Source organism: Scyliorhinus torazame, unplaced genomic scaffold (assembly GCF_047496885.1).
Source record: "Scyliorhinus torazame isolate Kashiwa2021f unplaced genomic scaffold, sScyTor2.1 scaffold_623, whole genome shotgun sequence".
Taxonomy (NCBI): Eukaryota; Metazoa; Chordata; class Chondrichthyes; order Carcharhiniformes; family Scyliorhinidae; genus Scyliorhinus; species Scyliorhinus torazame.
Window position 1 is genome coordinate 1 of NW_027308350.1, and position 17591 is coordinate 17591.

Below are 17591 nucleotides of genomic sequence, written 5' to 3' on the forward strand. Positions count from 1 at the left end.
ATGGTAATGGTAGTGTGGGGGGGGGGGGGGGGGGGGGGGGGGGGAGCCTGGATATGCCGGCCCTGAAGTTGCAGATTGTGGTTGAATACAATACTGCTGCTGCTGATCTCCCACAGTGCATCATGGATGTCCAATCTTGAGTTTCTAGATCTGCTCGAAGTCTATCCCATTTATCAAGGAGGCCGTGCACACAACACGATGGAGGATATCCCCAATGTGAAGATGGGACTTTGTCTCCACAACGACGTGTTCAGCGGTCACTCCTACCAATACTGTCACGGACAAATGGATCTGCGGCATGAAGATTGGTGAAAATTAGGTCAAGTATGGGGCGGGATTCTCCGACCCCCCCCCCCCGCCGGGGTCGGGGAGAATCGCCGGGGGGCGGCGTGAATCCCACCCCCGGCGGCTGCCGAATTCTCCAGCCCCCCCAAATCCCGTCGACGTGAATCGCGCTGGCCCGCCCGGGAGAATGGCGAGGACCGGGGCGACGCAAAGGGCCCTGGGGCCGGCCGAATTCTCCGGGGCCGGATGGGCCGAAGTCCCGCTGACGTAAATCAAATCACCTATTTAACGGCATCAGCCAGTCGTGCTGGTTGACGCCGGCCAGCGCGGAGGTAAGGCTTGGCGTGGGGCAGCCGCAGGAGAAGTGACGGCATGGTCGCAGTTGGTGGGGGGGCGCAGAACCAGTTGGAGTGTGCATGCCGGGGGGGGTGGGGGTGGGGGGGGGGGGTGGGGGGGGGGGGGGGGGGTGGTTTGGGGAGGGCGGGGGGTTTGGGGAGAGGGGTTGGGGGGGCACGTGCCGTGGAGGAGAGGACTCGTGCTGGGGAGAGCAAGTGCCGGGGAGGGGGGAGAGCAAGTGCCGGGGAGGGGGGAGGCGAGCGCTGGGGAGGGGGGGCGAGTGCTGGGGAGGAGAGTGAGAGTGCCGGGGAGGAGAGGGCATGTGCCGGGGGGGGGGGGGTTGGGGGAGGGGGGGGGGTTCGGGGAGGGCGGTGGAGGGGGGGGGGGGAATGGGGAGCACGTGCAGGGGAGGACAGGGCGAATGCTGGGGAGGGGGGGGAGCGAGTGCTGGAGAGGGGGGTTTAGGGAGGGTGCCCGCCTGGCCAGGTGCCATGCAGCCCATGGCGCCTGGCTGCGAGGGGGGGGGGGTTAGGGCAATGATGACATGTCGTCTATCCCCCCCTCACCCCCCACCCCCCACAGGCCGTTATGTTTGGTCATCACCCAGCGATGTTGGCCGCCGTGGCGGGAGCCGCACTTCTACATGTTTACTGGGGGAGCTGGAGCAGCAGCGTGCCAGGGAGGCGGCGGAGGCTGCCGCAGAGGAGCGTGCCGCAGGGAGGCAGGCGGCAGGTGCCCAGGCTGGACAGCCGCCCGTCTGACAGGACGAGGAGGAGGAGGAGAAGGTGGTGGTGGTGCCATGGCGACGGAGGCACCCGATGAGGCCCCGTGTGTACCGGCCCCACTCGTCGTACCAGGACCTCACGGATCGGGCATGCAGGAGGAGACCCCGGATGAGCCAGGAAACCGTCGCACATATCTGCCTGATGGCACACCTGGCACCGCGTGGCACTGGGGGAGGACACCCTCTCCCCATGGCCGTCAAGGTTACGGTGGCCCTGAACATTTATGCCACGTGGTCATTCCAGGCGTCGAGTGGGGACCTGTCCGGCCTCTTGCAGGCATCGGTGCACCGGTGCATCCGTGCACCGACAGACACCCTATATGCCATTGCGGACCGCTACATCCAGTTCCCTGAGGACCGGGCCAGCCAGATGCCCGGGGCAGCGGGCTTCGCTGCGGCGGCTAGGATGCCCATGGTCCAGGGGGTGATCGATGGGATGCACGTCTCCGTGCGGCCACCTACGGATAACAGGGCCGTGTTCACGAATGGGAAGGGGACCTATTCCATGAACATTCAGGTGGTCTGTGACCACTGCATGATGATCCTGCACGTCTGTGCCCGGTACCCAGCAGTGTACATGACTCATTCGTATTGACGCAATCTTTCATCCCCACCATGTTTGAGGGAGGCCCCCCTGGCTGAGGGGCTGGTTACTGGGCGAAAGGGGTCACCCGTTTGCGGTTGTGGCTGATGACACCTATACGGAGGCCGCAGACTGACGCGGAGAATCGCTACAACGATGCCCATGCAGCGACCACGGGGTGTGATAGAGAGGTGCTTTGGGCTGCTAAAGATGCACTTCAGGTGCCTGGACTGCTCTGGATGGGCCCTCCTGTACCCGTCAGATAGGGTCGGCCACATCATTGTGGTCTGCTGCGTCCTGCACAGCATAGCCCAGCAGAGGGGCGATGTGCTGCAGGCAGAGGAGGGGGAAGGGGAGGAGCAGCAAGACCAGGCGCAGACCTGCACAGCATAGCCCAGCAGAGGGGCGATGTGCTGCAGGCAGAGGAGGGGGAAGGGGAGGAGCAGCAAGACCAGGCGCAGACCTCCCAGATGAGGAGGATGGGGGCAATGGTTTGGACAGACGGGCTGCACATGGACGGGAGGCTGCCCACCGTTACCGGCTGGGCCAGCGGGCATGGGGACAGGCTGATAGCCACCCGGTTCACAGACTAGGGGGCCCTTGGGAATCGCCGTGTATGGGCACAGATTGCACACTACGGCACCAGCCTACCCCCCTCAGCCCACCCACCCACCCACCAGCCTTCCACCCTCACCCCACCACCAACCACCCTCACCCCACCCACATGCACACCACCCCTCCATTGCACATCCACCTGTGGCACAACGGGTCGGGCTCACACGGTCGCCGGTCGAAGCGTGTCTATTGCAGGCCGTGGAGGATGGTGATAACCCGCTCTGCGATGAGCTCTGGGCTCTAAATCATTGGACAATGTCAGACCCATGGCCACAGTACCACCCTCCACCCGGACCGTCCCTGCATGCGGCCGTGACACTGCAGCGCACGGTCCCGTTGTCTGCCCGGGGGGATGGCAAGGGCGACCCTGGGGGAGGGGGTGGGCACACTCACCTGAGGCCGACGTTCTATTACCCCTCACACACCCACTGGCGCTCACCTCACACCACCCCCCCCGCACGCATCGGATAGAGGACAAAGGCAGCTTCTGTAGGTGATTTTAATAACAAATAGTTCATTACACGTGCCCTAGCCCTTATAACTAATCTGTGTCCTGCACCCGTGCCAACTTACTCGGTGTCTAATTTTGACTACGTTTATGTGGTTCCCCAGACGGTACAGCAGAACTGGAGGTGGACTCCTGTGATTCCTGCCCTGTGACTAGGGACCCCTTTGGTGGCCGTTTCCTGGGGCAGCACGGCCTAGATGGGCCAGGCTGCGGCTTGGGCAACTGGGATGGCGAGCTGCCAGCCTGTCCTGCCCGTTGCTCACCAGATGCACCTGGGACGGAAGTGGGGGGGGGGGGGGGGGGGGGGGGGGGGCGAGGTATTGCGGTGGTCCGGGACCTCCCCTACAGGGGGACCCGAAACGGGCCCCAGCACCTCCTCCTCCCACGGGGTGCCCAATGGCCCCCGGGCCACTACATGGATCGGGGATGCAAACGGAACGAGCATCCGACGCCCCCCCCCCACCCTCCCCCTGGCGCTGCCAGTCCTGGAGGCCTGCCCTGGTATCTACAAGGGTCTGCGGGTTTGCAGCCATGGAGCTTAGGGAGTTGGCCATCCCTGTCTGTGCGACGCTGGCCAGCACCTGGGCAATGGCGCCGTTGCCCTCAGCGATGGCCTGCTGAGACTGGGCCATTGCCTGCTGAGACTGGGCCACGGCGTTGACTGCCTCTGCGATCTGCTGCTGGCTCTGGCTCATGGCAGCCTGTGAGAGGGTAGCCATGTCCTGGGCCACGGACGCCGCCCGCACGGAACGCCCCAGGCCTTGCATACTGCGACCCATGTCTGACACCGTCGCACCCATTGCCTCCACCGCGGTCGCCACCCATGCGGTTTCAGCCTGGGTGGCACGCATGACCGGCACCACTCCCTGCTCCTGCATGCGGGGGGACTCCTCCACCTGCCTCTGCAGCAAGCCGGTAGTCACCCCCTTGGTCCGTGACTGCATCGGGTCTATGGGTCGGTGTGGTAACCCCAGGAACCCGGGGACCCATCTGGGCAGCAGATGGTTGCTTGCCGGGCTGCCCTACGACCGCCCTGCCCCTCGGCTGCTCCTGCCTCCAGCTGCTGTACCGGGATGGCGGTGATGTGCGCACCAGTTAGTGACCCAGATGCCTCATCGCTAAACTGCCCAACCGAGGTGAGTGTCTCTGCGATGGTGGAGGGTGTAGGAGATAGCAGTGGCGTAATGGCGTGCTCCTCATCCGACCTGAAGTCCAGGGTCCCCTGGAGTGGTGATTCTTGTCCATCCGTCCCTGTGTGTGGGTGTCATGTGCGTCGGTGTGCTGGGTGGGTGTGTGCTGGGTGGGTGTGTGCTGGGTGGGTGTGTGCTGGGTGGGTGTGTGCTGGGTGGGTGTGTGCTGGGTGGGTGTGTCCTGGGTAGGTGTGTCCTGGGTAGGTGTGTCCTGGGTAGGTGTGTCCTGGGTAGGTGTGTCCTGGGTAGGTGTGTCCTGGGTAAGTGTGTCCTGGGTAAGTGTGTCCTGGGTAAGTGTGTCCTGGGTAGGTGTGTTCTGGGTAGGTGTGCCCTGTGTAGGTGTGTCCTGGTCGGCTGCGACGGGGGCCAGTTCCTGTGGCTGCCCCCCTCGTCGCTGGGTTTGGCCCGCCGTCGTCGCCGCACTCGCACTGGATGGGGGCATCGTCTCCCTGGGTCTGTCCCTGGCTCGTGGCCGCCCTGGATCGTCCTGGTGGCGGTCGCCATCCGCAGGGACGGTGGGTCGAGGTTTGGTCCTACAATACACAATACAGCATGCATGGTTAAACACGCAGACAGGGATAGGGGGCAGGGGGATATGGAGGAAGGGAGTGATGTGGGGGAAGGGGGTGATGTGGGGGAAGGGGGTTATGTGGGGGAAGGGGGATATGGGGGTAGGGGGTGATGTGGGGGAAGGGGGATGTGGGGGAAGGGGGATATGGGGGAAGGGGGATATGGGGGAAGGGGGATATGGGGGAAGGGGGAAATGGGGAAGGGGGATATGGGGGAAGGGGGATATGGGGGAAGGGGGATATGGGGGAAGGAGGATATGGGGGAAGGGAGATAAGGGGGATATGGGGGAAGGGGGATAAGGGGGGCGGGGGATATGGGGGAAGGGGGATATGAGGAAGGGGGAAATGGGGGAAGGGGATATGGGGGTAAGGGGATATGGTGGAAGGAGGATATGGGGGAAGGGGGATAAGGGGATATGGGGAAGGGAGATATGGGTGAAGGGGAAAAGGGGGGCAGGCAGTGGGGGGGGGTCTCACTTGGTGGTGCGCCCCCGACCTCTGCATCTGCAACCTCCCGGTCCTCGGGTCCGCCTGCAAGTTCCAGGGCCCTCTCCTTATGGATGGTGAGTGGTCGCAGTACAGGTGGACCCCCTCCGGTCCCGGTTGTTGTGAGCACGCTTCTCCGGTTGGGGGGGGGGGGGGGGGGGGGGGGGGAGGTGGCAGGGATCAGGGATAAAGGGCATCGGTGTTAGGTAGACATATACATGCGGACCAGCGGTTGTGTATATACTGGCAGAGGTTCACAACCCATCCTGCCACTGCAGCCTGCATGGGTGGGTGCAGCCATGTCGGTTGCACCAAGGGCTGTGCCGCCCATCGGGGGTGGTGGGGGGTGGTGGTGGGTGGTTGGGTGGGGTACTCACCCTGGCTGTCCTGACTAGGTTATTGACCTTCTTGTGGCACTGGACGCTTGTCCTGGCTGTTACAGCCACGGCGCTGACAGCCTCTGCCACCTCCCTCCACAGGCTGAGGCGTGGTGCGACCCTGCGGCCGTGTCCGGGGTACAGGGCCTCCCTCCTCTGCTCCACTGCAATCCAGGAACTCCTCGATGTCCCGCTCCTGGAACCTCGGCGCTGTGCGGCGGGCGGCCCATTTTGACGGGTCTCCGGGGGGGGGGAGGGGGGGGGGGGGCGTCCATTGTGCTGCGATGCGGGGGTGGGCCTTTCTTTGTGCTGCGACGGCGCGCGGCGTAACTGACGGCGCGCACGTCCATTGAGGGGTGGGCGCCTTCGCGAATTGCGTCACCCCGCTGCTAGCCCATTCCCGTCTGGAGATTCGCGACGTTTTTTGCCGCCATGTGCGGGCCATCGCGCCGATTCACAGAGAATCCCGTCCATGATTTTCCCTCTTGTTGGTTCCCTGATCACCTTCTTCAGACCCGATCTAACAGATACTTCCTTTAGGTATTGGCCAGCTCTGTCTGTACTGGTATTAATGAGCCACTCTTGGTGATGGACATTGAAGTTCTCCACCCAGCAATATATTCTACATCCTTGTCACAGTCAGTGCTTCCTCCAGTCAGTGTTCAACATGGAGGATTATTGATTCATCAACTGAGGGGGTGGGCGGTGTGTGGTAATCTGCAGGAAGCTTCCTTGTCCACGTTTGACCTGATGCCATGAGACTTTATGGGGTCCAGAGTTGATGTTGAGGACTCCCAGGGCAACTCCCTCCTGACTGTATACCACTGTGCTACCACCCTTTCTGAACATGTCCTGCCTGTGGGACAGGATATACCCAAAAATGGTGATGGTGGTGTCTGGGACATTATCTGTGAGCTGTAATTCCATGAGTATGACTATGTCAGGCTGTTGCTCGACTAGTCTGTGGGAAAGCTCTCCAAATGTCTGGTGTAAGCCCCAGATGTTAGTAAGGAGGATTTTGCAGGGTTGGCAGGGCTGGGTTTGCTGTTGTGGTTTTCGGTGCCTAAGTCGATGCCGAGTGGTCTGTCAGGTTTTATTCCTTATCTGCATTACAACGATTTGATACAATGGAGTGGCTTGTGCGATCATTTCAGAAGGCATTGAAGAGTCACTCATATTGCTGTGAGCCAGACCAGGTAAGGACGGCAAATTTTAGATTCATAGAGTTTTACAGCACGGAAAGAGGACCTTTGAGGCTGTCAGATCAGCGCTGACAATCAAGCACCTAACTATTCCAGTCCCATTTTATAAATTCATAGAGTTGTACAGCATGGAGAGAGGCTCCAAAATACATTAGTATGCATTCATACTTAAAACAATGCCAAACTCTGTAAATGCCTAAATTAGTTGTTTAAAAACAAATAAAATTCAATCCATTGTGGATGCTTATACAAATAAACAAAGCATGCTGGTTTTAGAAAAAAATTAAATTGACATGGGAACAAAATTACCTGCAAGATATCTGATTTTGGTGCATTCCTTTGTTTGCTTGGTAGAATTAACTTGCCTATCACATAAATGCCATTCCCCTGCGTAAAGTATTTAAAGAACAATGACTCAAAGATTTAGTTCAAATTTAAGATTCAGATTCTATTAAATGTTCAGACTAAAATTTCCTAATTCTAATGATTTCAAGCTTCTTTCCTGGGCAGTACTACATCAACTGTTCACAGCCAGGATGGCTATATGGCTGCTACAATCACAACACCTGGATAGTGATGACATAGTTGTTCTACTCGTGGGGCGAGATTCTCCGACCCCCCGCCGGGTCGGAGAATCGCCGGGGGCTGCCGTGAATCCCGCCCCCGCCGGTTGCCGAATTCTCCGGCACCGGATATTCGGCGGGGGCGGGAATCGCGCCGCTCCGTTTGGCGCCCCCCCCCCCCCCCCCCCCCCCCCCCCCCCCCCCGGGGCCTGGATGGGCCGAAGTCCCGCTGCTAAAATGTCTGTCCCGCCGGTGTAGATTAAACCACCTACCTTACCGGCGGGACAAGGCGGCGCGGGTGGGCTCCGGGGTCCTGGGGGAGGCGCGGGGCGATCTGGCCCTGGGGGGTGCCCCCACGGTGGCCTGGCCCGCGATCCTCCTTACTAACATCTGGGGCTTACACCAACATTTGGGAGAGCTTTCCCGCAGACTCTTTTCCTTCCGCCTTCGCCATGGTCTCCACCATGGCGGAGGCGGAAGAGACTCCCTCCACTGCGCATGCGCGGGAATGCCGTCAGCAGCCGCTAACGCTCCCGCGCATGCGCAGCCCGGAGATGTCATTTCCGCGCCAGCTGGCGGGGCACCAAGGGCCTTTTCTGCCAGCTGGCGGGGCGGAAATTCGTCCGGGGCGGGCCTAGCCCCTTAAGGTTGGGGCTCGGCCCCCCAAGATGCGGAGCATTCCGCACCTTTGAGGCGGCGCGATGCCCGACTGATTTGCGCCGTTTTGGGCGCCAGTCGGCGGACATCGCGCCGATACCAGAGAATTTTGCCCCTGATCTCTATTGAGTGGCCTGTGTTGGGAAGTATAATTAAGGGACATCATCGGATCAGAATAGCAGTGAGATCGTGAGAACAAAGCAGGCTCCCTTTTCGCATTAAAGGTAAGCGAAAGTGGCATCTGTCATGAAGGTCGGCCGGCGGGGATCGCAAAGCTTAGCCGGTTGGCAAAAGTGGGTCCCAGGAAAAAGTGTTTGAAAAACACTGATTTTAAGCAGATATGTCAGAACTACAATTTTCAAAGGTGGCATCAACAGAACAGGTGCGATGGAGGTGGAGAAACCGCAAGAATAGGATGGAGTCCTTATTGGGAGTCGACTGAGAGGATCTGAAGTCGAGGTAGCTGTGGGAATGGGTGGGTTTATATTGAATATTGCTGGTCAGTCTATCACCGGAAAGGGAGACAGAGAGGCCAAGGAATTGAAGTGAAGTATTGGAGATGGACCATGTGAAGGTGAGAGAGGGGTGGAAATTGGAAGCAAAATTGATAATGTTTTTCCGGGTCCAGATGCGAACATGAAGCAGCACCGATACAGTCATTGATGTAACGGAAAACAGTTGTGGGAGGGGGCCTGAGTAGGACTGGAACAAGGAAAGTTCCACATAATCCACAAAAAAGCAGGCATAACTGGGGCCCATGCGGATACCCACAGCCACACCTTATATTTGCAGGAAGTGAGACAAGTTAAAGGAGAAATTATTTAGTGACAGAATAAGTTCAGCAAGTCAGAGGAGAGTGATGGTGGGTGGGGATTGTTCAGATCTCGACTCTGCTCAAAGAAAAAGCAGAGAGCCCTCCGACTATCAGAATTTAAGTTAACTTAAAGCTATACATTATTCAGAACAACCACTTATGAAGACAAAGTGAGTCAGCTCCGGTCATGAAAAGCAGTTAATATGAGGACACCATTCTTCCTTAATTCCTTGGAATTTTATCTCAAATTTGGATTCTAAACACGATTCCCAATTTACAATAGTAAACTACGGTCAGATAATGAGGGGATGAGGGGATTCTTGGATGGCCTGGACTTTCCGGTGGTGGAGGAGGGGGAAGGCATAGGTGTTTGGTGACTCGATTGGGCTGGAGGAAATGATAGGGTGTGTGGGTTCGATGCAGTCTGGGAAGGCCCGGGTCCAGATGGGTTCCCTACGGAATTCTATAAAAAATGTTACAGAACTGGGCCCCTTTTAGTGGAGATGTTTATCGAGTTGGCTGGCAAGGGGGTGCTTCTAACCACCTTGGCACAGGCATCAATTTAGCTTATTTGCAAGAAGGATAAGGACCCAGCTGAGTGTGGATCGTATCGTCCGATATCGTTGATGAACATGGATGCGAAGCTGTTGGCTAAGGTGCTGGTGACATGCATGGAGGACTGTGTGCCGGGGGGTGGTAGATGAGGACCAAATGGGATTTGTGAAGGGGTGGCAGATGTCGGCTAACATTAAGAGGCTGTTAAATGTGATTATGATACCCTCGGGAGGTCAGGAAACAGATTCATCCAAGAATCCCCTCATCCCCTCATTATTCCCCCCCCCCCCCCCCCCCCCCCCCCCCCCCCCGGGGTTCCGAATGGTTCTATGCTCACAAGCTTTATTCACATACCGATTAATCATTTTCTCTGCACCTTTTTCAGATAAATGTGGTAAAAATGCCGGACTTATTTCTAAAAAATTCCAAAATATTTTTGCCATGAGTTCTTCAAGCACACCCTTGAGTTTGTCAAGAAACCTGGGATGAGTCTTGACCAGTCCATCTGGTTTTCTCACTTAGATTATATTTTAGTATCCAACCATAAACTCTGTGCTAATACTATTACATCATTGATTCTTACGATCATGGTATCGCCATTTTGTTACTTGCAGATATGGAACTAAAGAAGTAATTCAATTTTTCAGCTCTGCCCACATTTTCATCGATCGTAACACTTTCAAAAGCCAACAGGTGCAAACTCCTGTTTGATTTTATTTCTTTTCTCTTTTTATTACCACTTGGTTCATTAAGAGTTGACTTTGATTAAAACCAATATTAATTCTAACAAATAATAACGGATCTTAATTTTGAGCTTACCAACCTGTACAACCTGTTGAGCATTTGTATCATTTAGCACCAGTTCAGTAATAGCAGCACAACATGCTGAAATGACAAAAAATTAGATAACATTACATTACATAAGGGACAACAATTTTGACATATCAAGGGGTTCAAATAACTTTATCCCTGCAAATAATGTTTTACATCCCTGTGACATGTGACATTCCTGGGACAGCATGGCGGCACAGTGGTTAGCACTGCTGCCTCACACCACCAGAGACCCAGGTTCAATTCCGGACATGGGTTAATGTGTGGAGTTAGCATTTTCTCCTCCAGGTGCTCTGGTTTCCTCCCACAGTCAAAAGAAATTGCAGGTCAGGTGGATTGACCATAATAAATTGTCCCTTAGTATCCAAAGATGTGGGGTGAGGTGGAGTTATGGGGATAGGGCAGGAAAGTGGGCCTGGGTAGGATGCTTTTTCAGATGGTCGGTGCAGGCTTCCTCCTGCACTGTAGGAATTCTGTGATTCCATGGTTTCGGACTGTTCTTTATTTTTTATAATTGAACAACCTCAACATTACTTATTATATATTACCATTTTAAAAATTTGATTCATTTTGGTTAACAATGGTGTCATGGCACATAGTAATGGATGGTTAGACTTCCTTGGTTAAACTATGTATTGTAAAAAAAGTTTAATAAAAATAGTAAAAATGAATCAATTGCATCTTCAGAGTTAATAGGAGAGAAATTAGTTTACATAGGGCGGAATTCTTCGCTCCCTCCACCGCCGAAGTTGAGAACCTGATCGGGTATAGTGTGCCGCATCAGCCCAAATACTGGATAGCAGACCTGTCCCAGACGCGGTTCTGCCACACCAGTCATAGTGGGCTTCCTGCCCCACACCGGTGGGAACATGGAAATATCTCATATGCATTCATTTGAATGCGATTAATGGGCTGCTAGCCCGAATCGCCACCCCTTTGTTATCCACCCACTCCCTCCCAGCGGGAACTCCACCAGGTGGGCTTTGGTGCAAGTAGTGACCAGTGCTGTCCTGCTGCACCAGACCCCGCCGGGTGATCATGGAGTTTAGCCCATGTGCCACTCTGCCATTGCCAGGCTACAGAGGGAGGGTTTCCCAAGAGTCCTGGGGGTTGGGTGGGCTTGGGCTGTGGGTGAGGAGTTGATTCTGGGCCCCTCCCCTGGATGGCAGCCCTGTGTCTGGCCTGTCCCTTCCAACTCTGGGCAACTTGATGATCACTCCAGACAACCCTCTGTTCAAAATCACCAGTCTTGTCTGACCTGTTTAAACTTTGAAGTGGCATTCTCACTCTGAAATGCTGACTGACTGACAGCTGATGAGCAGATGAGACAGTTCATTAAAGATGCAAGCCAGGAAGACTAAATTTAAACTGCTGCGTTTTGAAGTGTCAGAGCCTTCCTAGTAAGCCCACTACGCTTGAAAAGCTCTTCAATCCCCTAAGTTCATTCAATTTCACAGTGTAGTACATCTAACTAGCCTTATATTGACAGCTTAATTGTTTAAACAAAGTGTGCAGGAAGTTTGTTTATTTATCTTTTCCTTCACTCTCAAATGCTTGAATCTGAAGTACCCTCCATTAATCCTAACCACAACGTTTATAAACATTCTTGTTCTGATTGACAACTGCTGGCCACTTCAAAAATATTTAGTGCTTTCTACGGTTAGAAAAGAGGAAGTGGCAGAGGGCACATGAGCAATGGGACAACCTCCATAAACCCCCCTCAAGGTCCAGCATGTCAGGCTAGGGTGTCAGTGCCATAGTGCCAGGGGCCAGTGCACCATTGGCAATGCCAGGAGCCTGACAGGGGAGCTAGGGGTTGGCAGAAGGGGGGCTTAGGGGGTCATGTCACCCTCATCTGTACGTGGTGTGGGGGGGAACCATTTATACCCGTGATTGGGGGAGGGGGGGGGAAAGAGAAAGAGATTTCCCTCCTTGATGAGGGGTTGGGAATGCTCCCCTTGTCAGCAGGGGGTCAACATTTGCATTGTTGGGCCTGTTTCTGGATGCTGGGATCGGGCTGATCATTCCAAATGGTGGCCCAAGACCGGGAAGTGCAGGGAGACTGGCAAGCATAATTTTGCATGATAGAGATATTTGAATATCACCTGAATGGTGCTCCTAGCGCCAGAGGGACATAGTCCCGATTCTCCACTGCTGGAAGAACATAGGGCTGGATTCTCCGTTGCCCGACACTGATATCGTAATCGCCAATCGGGCGGAAAATCGACTCTGACGCCCAAATCGGGGCCGACGCCGGTATGATGACAGTCAGCCATTCTCCGCCCCCCCCTCGGAAATCGTCATCGTGTCACGCGCTGTTGCAAAGGTGTTGGCGCATCATCGCCGGCAGTCCCTTGATGCTCTGCACCCGATGGGCTGAGTTCCCGACGGCGCGGGAGACGTGTGGTCTCAGCAGTCGGGAACCCGGCGTGGCTGCTGCAGACTGTGTCCAGCGCCCTGCCACACTCGGCCGTGATTCGTGCTGCTGACTGGGGGGGGGGGCTTCCATGAGGGCTGAGGGGACTGGTGGGGGGTGGGCTGTGGGGTCGCGGATGGCGGGCCAGGTCCGCGCACGGCCACGCCACGTTGCACGGCACAACCGCTGCAGGCCGGCAGCCGTGCGCATTTGCAGCCAGGGACCCAGCCATTCTCTGGCCATTTTCGGCGCAGGTGCAGGGAATTTCACGACCGCCGCTGCTAGCCTCTCACTGGTCCTGGAATCGGTGAGGGTTTCACGCAGAACTTTTGGTCATAAAAGACCACACATGCTCTGTTTGCATCAACATTTAGTCGCTGAAACGGAGAATCCAGACCATAGTCTCTGAACCAGAGAATCCTGCTCATAGTGTCTATGTCATTTCCCTGGGTGAACAGTCTGCCAGCTACGAGATGCACAACTCGCATGGTATTCTTCAGTGCTACCAATTAAGAATACCGCATGGACCACACAGATAGCAGCCAGTGGTGCTTTCTGCTTCCATGGCATCAGCATAAGCCTGCCTGCGCTACATGAATACATTTCTCCCCCGTTTCTTTACACAGCAATTTTCATGAGCGTTTTCTGTGTGAATGGTGACTAATATTTTATATATCTTATGCAAAAGGGCACACAATGGTAACTGGACTATTGAGTTGTCAGCCCATGTAATTATGCCCATGAATTTGTGAAAAAGTGGACATGGTGCTTTTAAAAAGAATGGAAAATAGACAATTTACCTTAAAAGAAGATGGCATCAAGGGGATCAGGTGATCTTACTTTTCTGCAACTATACATGAAACTACCCTAGGCTGTAGGTAGCCTGGTTGGCTGGACAGGACAGGAAAATGTAAAGTATCTTTTTGGGGCATTCTATCGAAAAGAAATAAAAAATGCAACAATCTCTCCCATGGAGTTCACAGTTCTGTTGTCCATACAATTACAGACATTGTTGTTCAATTGCAACACAGATTTAGTGTCTGTAGACTGAAATTCCACAAAAGGTGTGAGAAGAAAAACTACCCTCTTACAAGGAGATGCAATTAGCCACGATTCAAACCCCATCGTGTGTCAATGCTAACAGTGATGATGTGGAGATGCCGGCGTTGGACTGGGGTGAGCACAGTAAGAAGTCTTACAAGACCAGGTTAAAGTCCAACAGGTTTGTTTCGAATCACTAGCTTTGGGAGCATAGCTCCTTCCTCAGGTGAATGAAGAGGTGAGTTCCAGAAACATATATAGAGACAAAGTCAAAGATGCAAGATGATATTTTGAGTGCGAGTCTTGGCAGGTAATTAAGTCTTTACCGGTTGATGCACGATCAATGACCACTAAAGTGAGGTTGTAGTCCAACTGAAGGCTTTAATAAGCTAGATGTTTCCCCCAGCAGCTTAGGTACAGAATGAAGGCTGCTGGGGCGGCATGGGTTCTTATACCCCGCCTATCAGGGCAGAGCTATCATACATTCCAACCAATAGAAAGCATACAGTTTCCACCAATGGTGCTTTAGCCTATCAGGTACCGTAATACCTATAATACCACATTCACCCCCTATTAAAAAGAGTCCGGCAGGGGTGGTGGCCTGAAACTACAAAATATGGCAACATGGTATAATTAGTTATGGAGGTACCGTAACACCTCCGTACAGTGTTTAGTAACTATTTACAATTCTGATAGCTATGTACATTTGATGGTTTATATTTACAGATTACAATTAAAGTGAAGCAATCAGTCGATCGGGGGCCCTGGTCGTCCCCTGCGATCATCAGAGCTTCAGTGGTGACTCCGGTGGAGGCTCAGGCGCCTGTGACTCCGGGAGCGTGGCTTTGATCTCCATGGCAGCTTCGGCACCCCTAGACGGCGCTGGTGGGGAAAACGGTTGACCTGGGAAGGGAGCGCCTGCGGGGGGCGTTGGTGGGTGGGGGGGGCCTAGACGGGGCCGGCGGAAGGACCGCTCCTCCTGTAAGGTGCTGCGATGGAAGGGAGGGTGGGACTGGCGGCTGAAATGTGCGTGGGGTTCTGGCGGACACCAGGTCCCATAGGGAGACCGTATCTTGTCGGCCGTCGGGGTACGCCACGTAGGCGGACTGGGGGTTAGCATGGAGCTGATGGACCCTCTCGACCAACGGGTCCGACTTGTGCGCCCGCACGTGTTTCAGAGCAGGTTGGGTCCGGGTGCTGCCAGCCAGGTCGGGAGCAAGGTCCCGGAGGAGGACTTCCTGGGGAGGACAAGGAGACGCTCGTGAGGTGTCGTGATGGTCGTACAAAGCAGTGACCGGATGAAGTGGAGGGCATCCGGGAGGTCTTCTTGACAGCGGGAGAATGGGAAATTCCTGGACCGTAGGGCCAGTAGGACAGTCTTCCAGACCGTTCCGTTCTCCCTCTCTACCTGTCTGTTACCTCGGGGGTTGTAACTGGTTGTCCTGCTCGAGGCGATGCCCTTGCTGAGCAGGAATTGACGCAGTTCGTCGCTCATAAACGAGGACCCCCTATCACTGTGTATGTAAGCAGGGAAACCGAACAGTGCAAAGATGCTATGGAGGGCCTTGATGACGGTGATTGCAGTCATGTCGGGGCAGGGGATGGCGAATATGAACCGGGAGTACTCGTCAATCACGTTCAGGAAGTACGTGTTGCGGTCGGTGGAGGGGAGGGGGCCTTTAAAGCCCACGCTGAGGCGTTCAAAGGGACAGGAAGCCTTTATCAGGTGCATTTTCTCTGGTCGGTAGAAGTGCGGTTTGCACTCCGCGTAGATTTGGCAGTCCCTGGTGGCTGTCCTGACCTCCTCGATGGAGTAGGGCAGGATGTGGGTCTTGACAAAATGGAAAAAGCGAGTGACCCCCGGGTGGCAGAGGTCCTCGTGGAGGGCTCGGAGGCGGTCCACTTGTGCGGTGGCACATGTGCCGCGGGACAGGGCGTCAGGAGGCTCGTTTAGCTTCCCGGGACGATACAAGATCTCGTAGTTGTAGGTGGAGAGTTCGATCCTCCACCGCAAGATCTTGTCGTTTTTTATCTTGCTGTGCATCATCAAACATGAAAGCAACCGACCGTTGGTCAGTGAGGAGAGTGAATCTCCTGCCGGCCAGGTAGTGCCTCCAATGTCGCACAGCTTCTACTGGCCTGGGCCTCCTTTTCTACTGAGGAGTGGCGGATTTCAGAAGCATGGAGGGTACGAGAGAAGAAGGCCACGGGTCTGCCCGCTTGGTTGAGGGTGGCCGCCAGAGCTACGTCAGAGGCATCCCTCGTGAACTGGAAGGGGAGGGACTCGTCGATGCCGTGCATTGTGGCTTGCAATGTCTGCTTTGATGTGGCTGAAGGCCTGGCGGGCCTCTGTCGACAGGGGAAAAAACGTGGATTGGATCAGGGGACGGGCCTTGTCCGCATAGTTGGGGACCCACTGGGCGTATCAACTGAAAAACCCTAGGCAGCGCTTCAGGGCCTTGGAGCAGTGAGGGAGGGGGAACTCCATAAGGGGGCGCATGCGTTCGGGGTCGGGGCCTATAACTCCATTTCGCACTACGTAGCCGAGGATGGCTAGACGGTCGGTGCTAAACACGCATTTATCCTTGTTGTATATAAGGTTAAGGATTTTACCGGTCTGGAAACACTTTCGGAGGTTGGTGTCGTGGTCCTGCTGGTCATGGCCGCAGATGGTGACGTTATCGAGATACGGGAATGTTGCCCGTAAACCGTACTGGTCAACCATTCGGTCCATCTCGCGCTGGAAGACCGAGACCCCGTTGGGGACACCGAAGGGAACCCTAAAGAAATGATAGAGCCGCCCATCTGCCTCGAAGGCAATATATTTGCGGTCACTAGTGCGGATGGGGAGCTGGTGGTAGGCGGACTTGAGATCCACCATGGAGAAGACCATATAATGTGCGATCCTGTTTACCAGGTCGGATATGCGGGGGAGAGGGTACGCGTCCAGCTGCATAAAACTGTTGATAGTCTGACTGTAGTCGATGAACATCATATGCTTCTCCCCTGTCTTTATCACCACTACTTGAGCTGCTGGGGGAAACATCTAGCTTATTAAATTGATGCACGATCAATGGCCACTAAAGCGAGGTTGTAGTCCAACTGAAGGCTTTAATAAGCTGGATGTTTCCCCCAGCAGCTCAGGTACAGAATGAAGGCTGCTGGGGCGGCACGGGTTCTTATACCCCGCCTATCAGGGCGGAGCTATCATACATTCTAATCAATAGAAAGCATACAGTTTCTACCAATGGTGCTTTAGCCTATCAGGTACCGTAATACCTATAATACCACACAGGTCCAGACGGAGAGGCCGACTTGAGTGAGTTTGTGATCTGTAGCCCTTTCGGGATCTTGTCTGCTTTCTTGCATCTTTGTAAAAACTTAATGTCAGTGTCTATATGCGCGATCCTCTTGGATATCCTCTCCGCTTTGAGCCGGCAGTTTGCGGTGTCGATGGTAGCCATGATGTGGCGATGCCGGCGTTGGACTGGGGTGAGCACAGTAAGAAGTCTTACAACACCAGATTAAAGTCCAAAGGCTTGTTTCAAATTACTAGCTTTCAGAGCACAGCTCCTTCCTCAGGTGAATGAAGAGGTGGGTTCCAGAAACATATATATAGACAAAGTCAAAGATGCAAGACGATACTTTGTATGTGAGTCTTTGCAGATAATTAAGTCTTTACAGGTCCAGACAGAGAGATCGACTTGACAAGGTTTGTAATCTGTAGCCCTTTCAGGATCTTGTCTGCTTTCTTGCATCTTTGCAAAAACCTGAATGTC

The 17591-nt window shown here is 54.8% G+C and overlaps 1 protein-coding gene across 1 annotated transcript in view; it reads right to left on the bottom strand.

Annotated features, from left to right (window-relative positions):
- Positions 1-7244: 7244 nt before the first annotated feature.
- LOC140406562 (serine/threonine-protein kinase Nek10-like) overlaps positions 7245-17591 on the bottom strand; it is a gene marked incomplete at its 3' end in the record, with an annotated part of 104035 nt that continues 93688 nt past the window's right edge. Inside the window, exons 12-13 of the mRNA XM_072494558.1 lie at positions 10348-10409; positions 7245-7322 (exon numbers count right to left, since the gene is read on the bottom strand). Of these exons, the coding sequence (XP_072350659.1) occupies positions 7245-7322; positions 10348-10409 (140 nt within the window). The remainder of the gene's footprint in view (positions 7323-10347; positions 10410-17591) is intronic.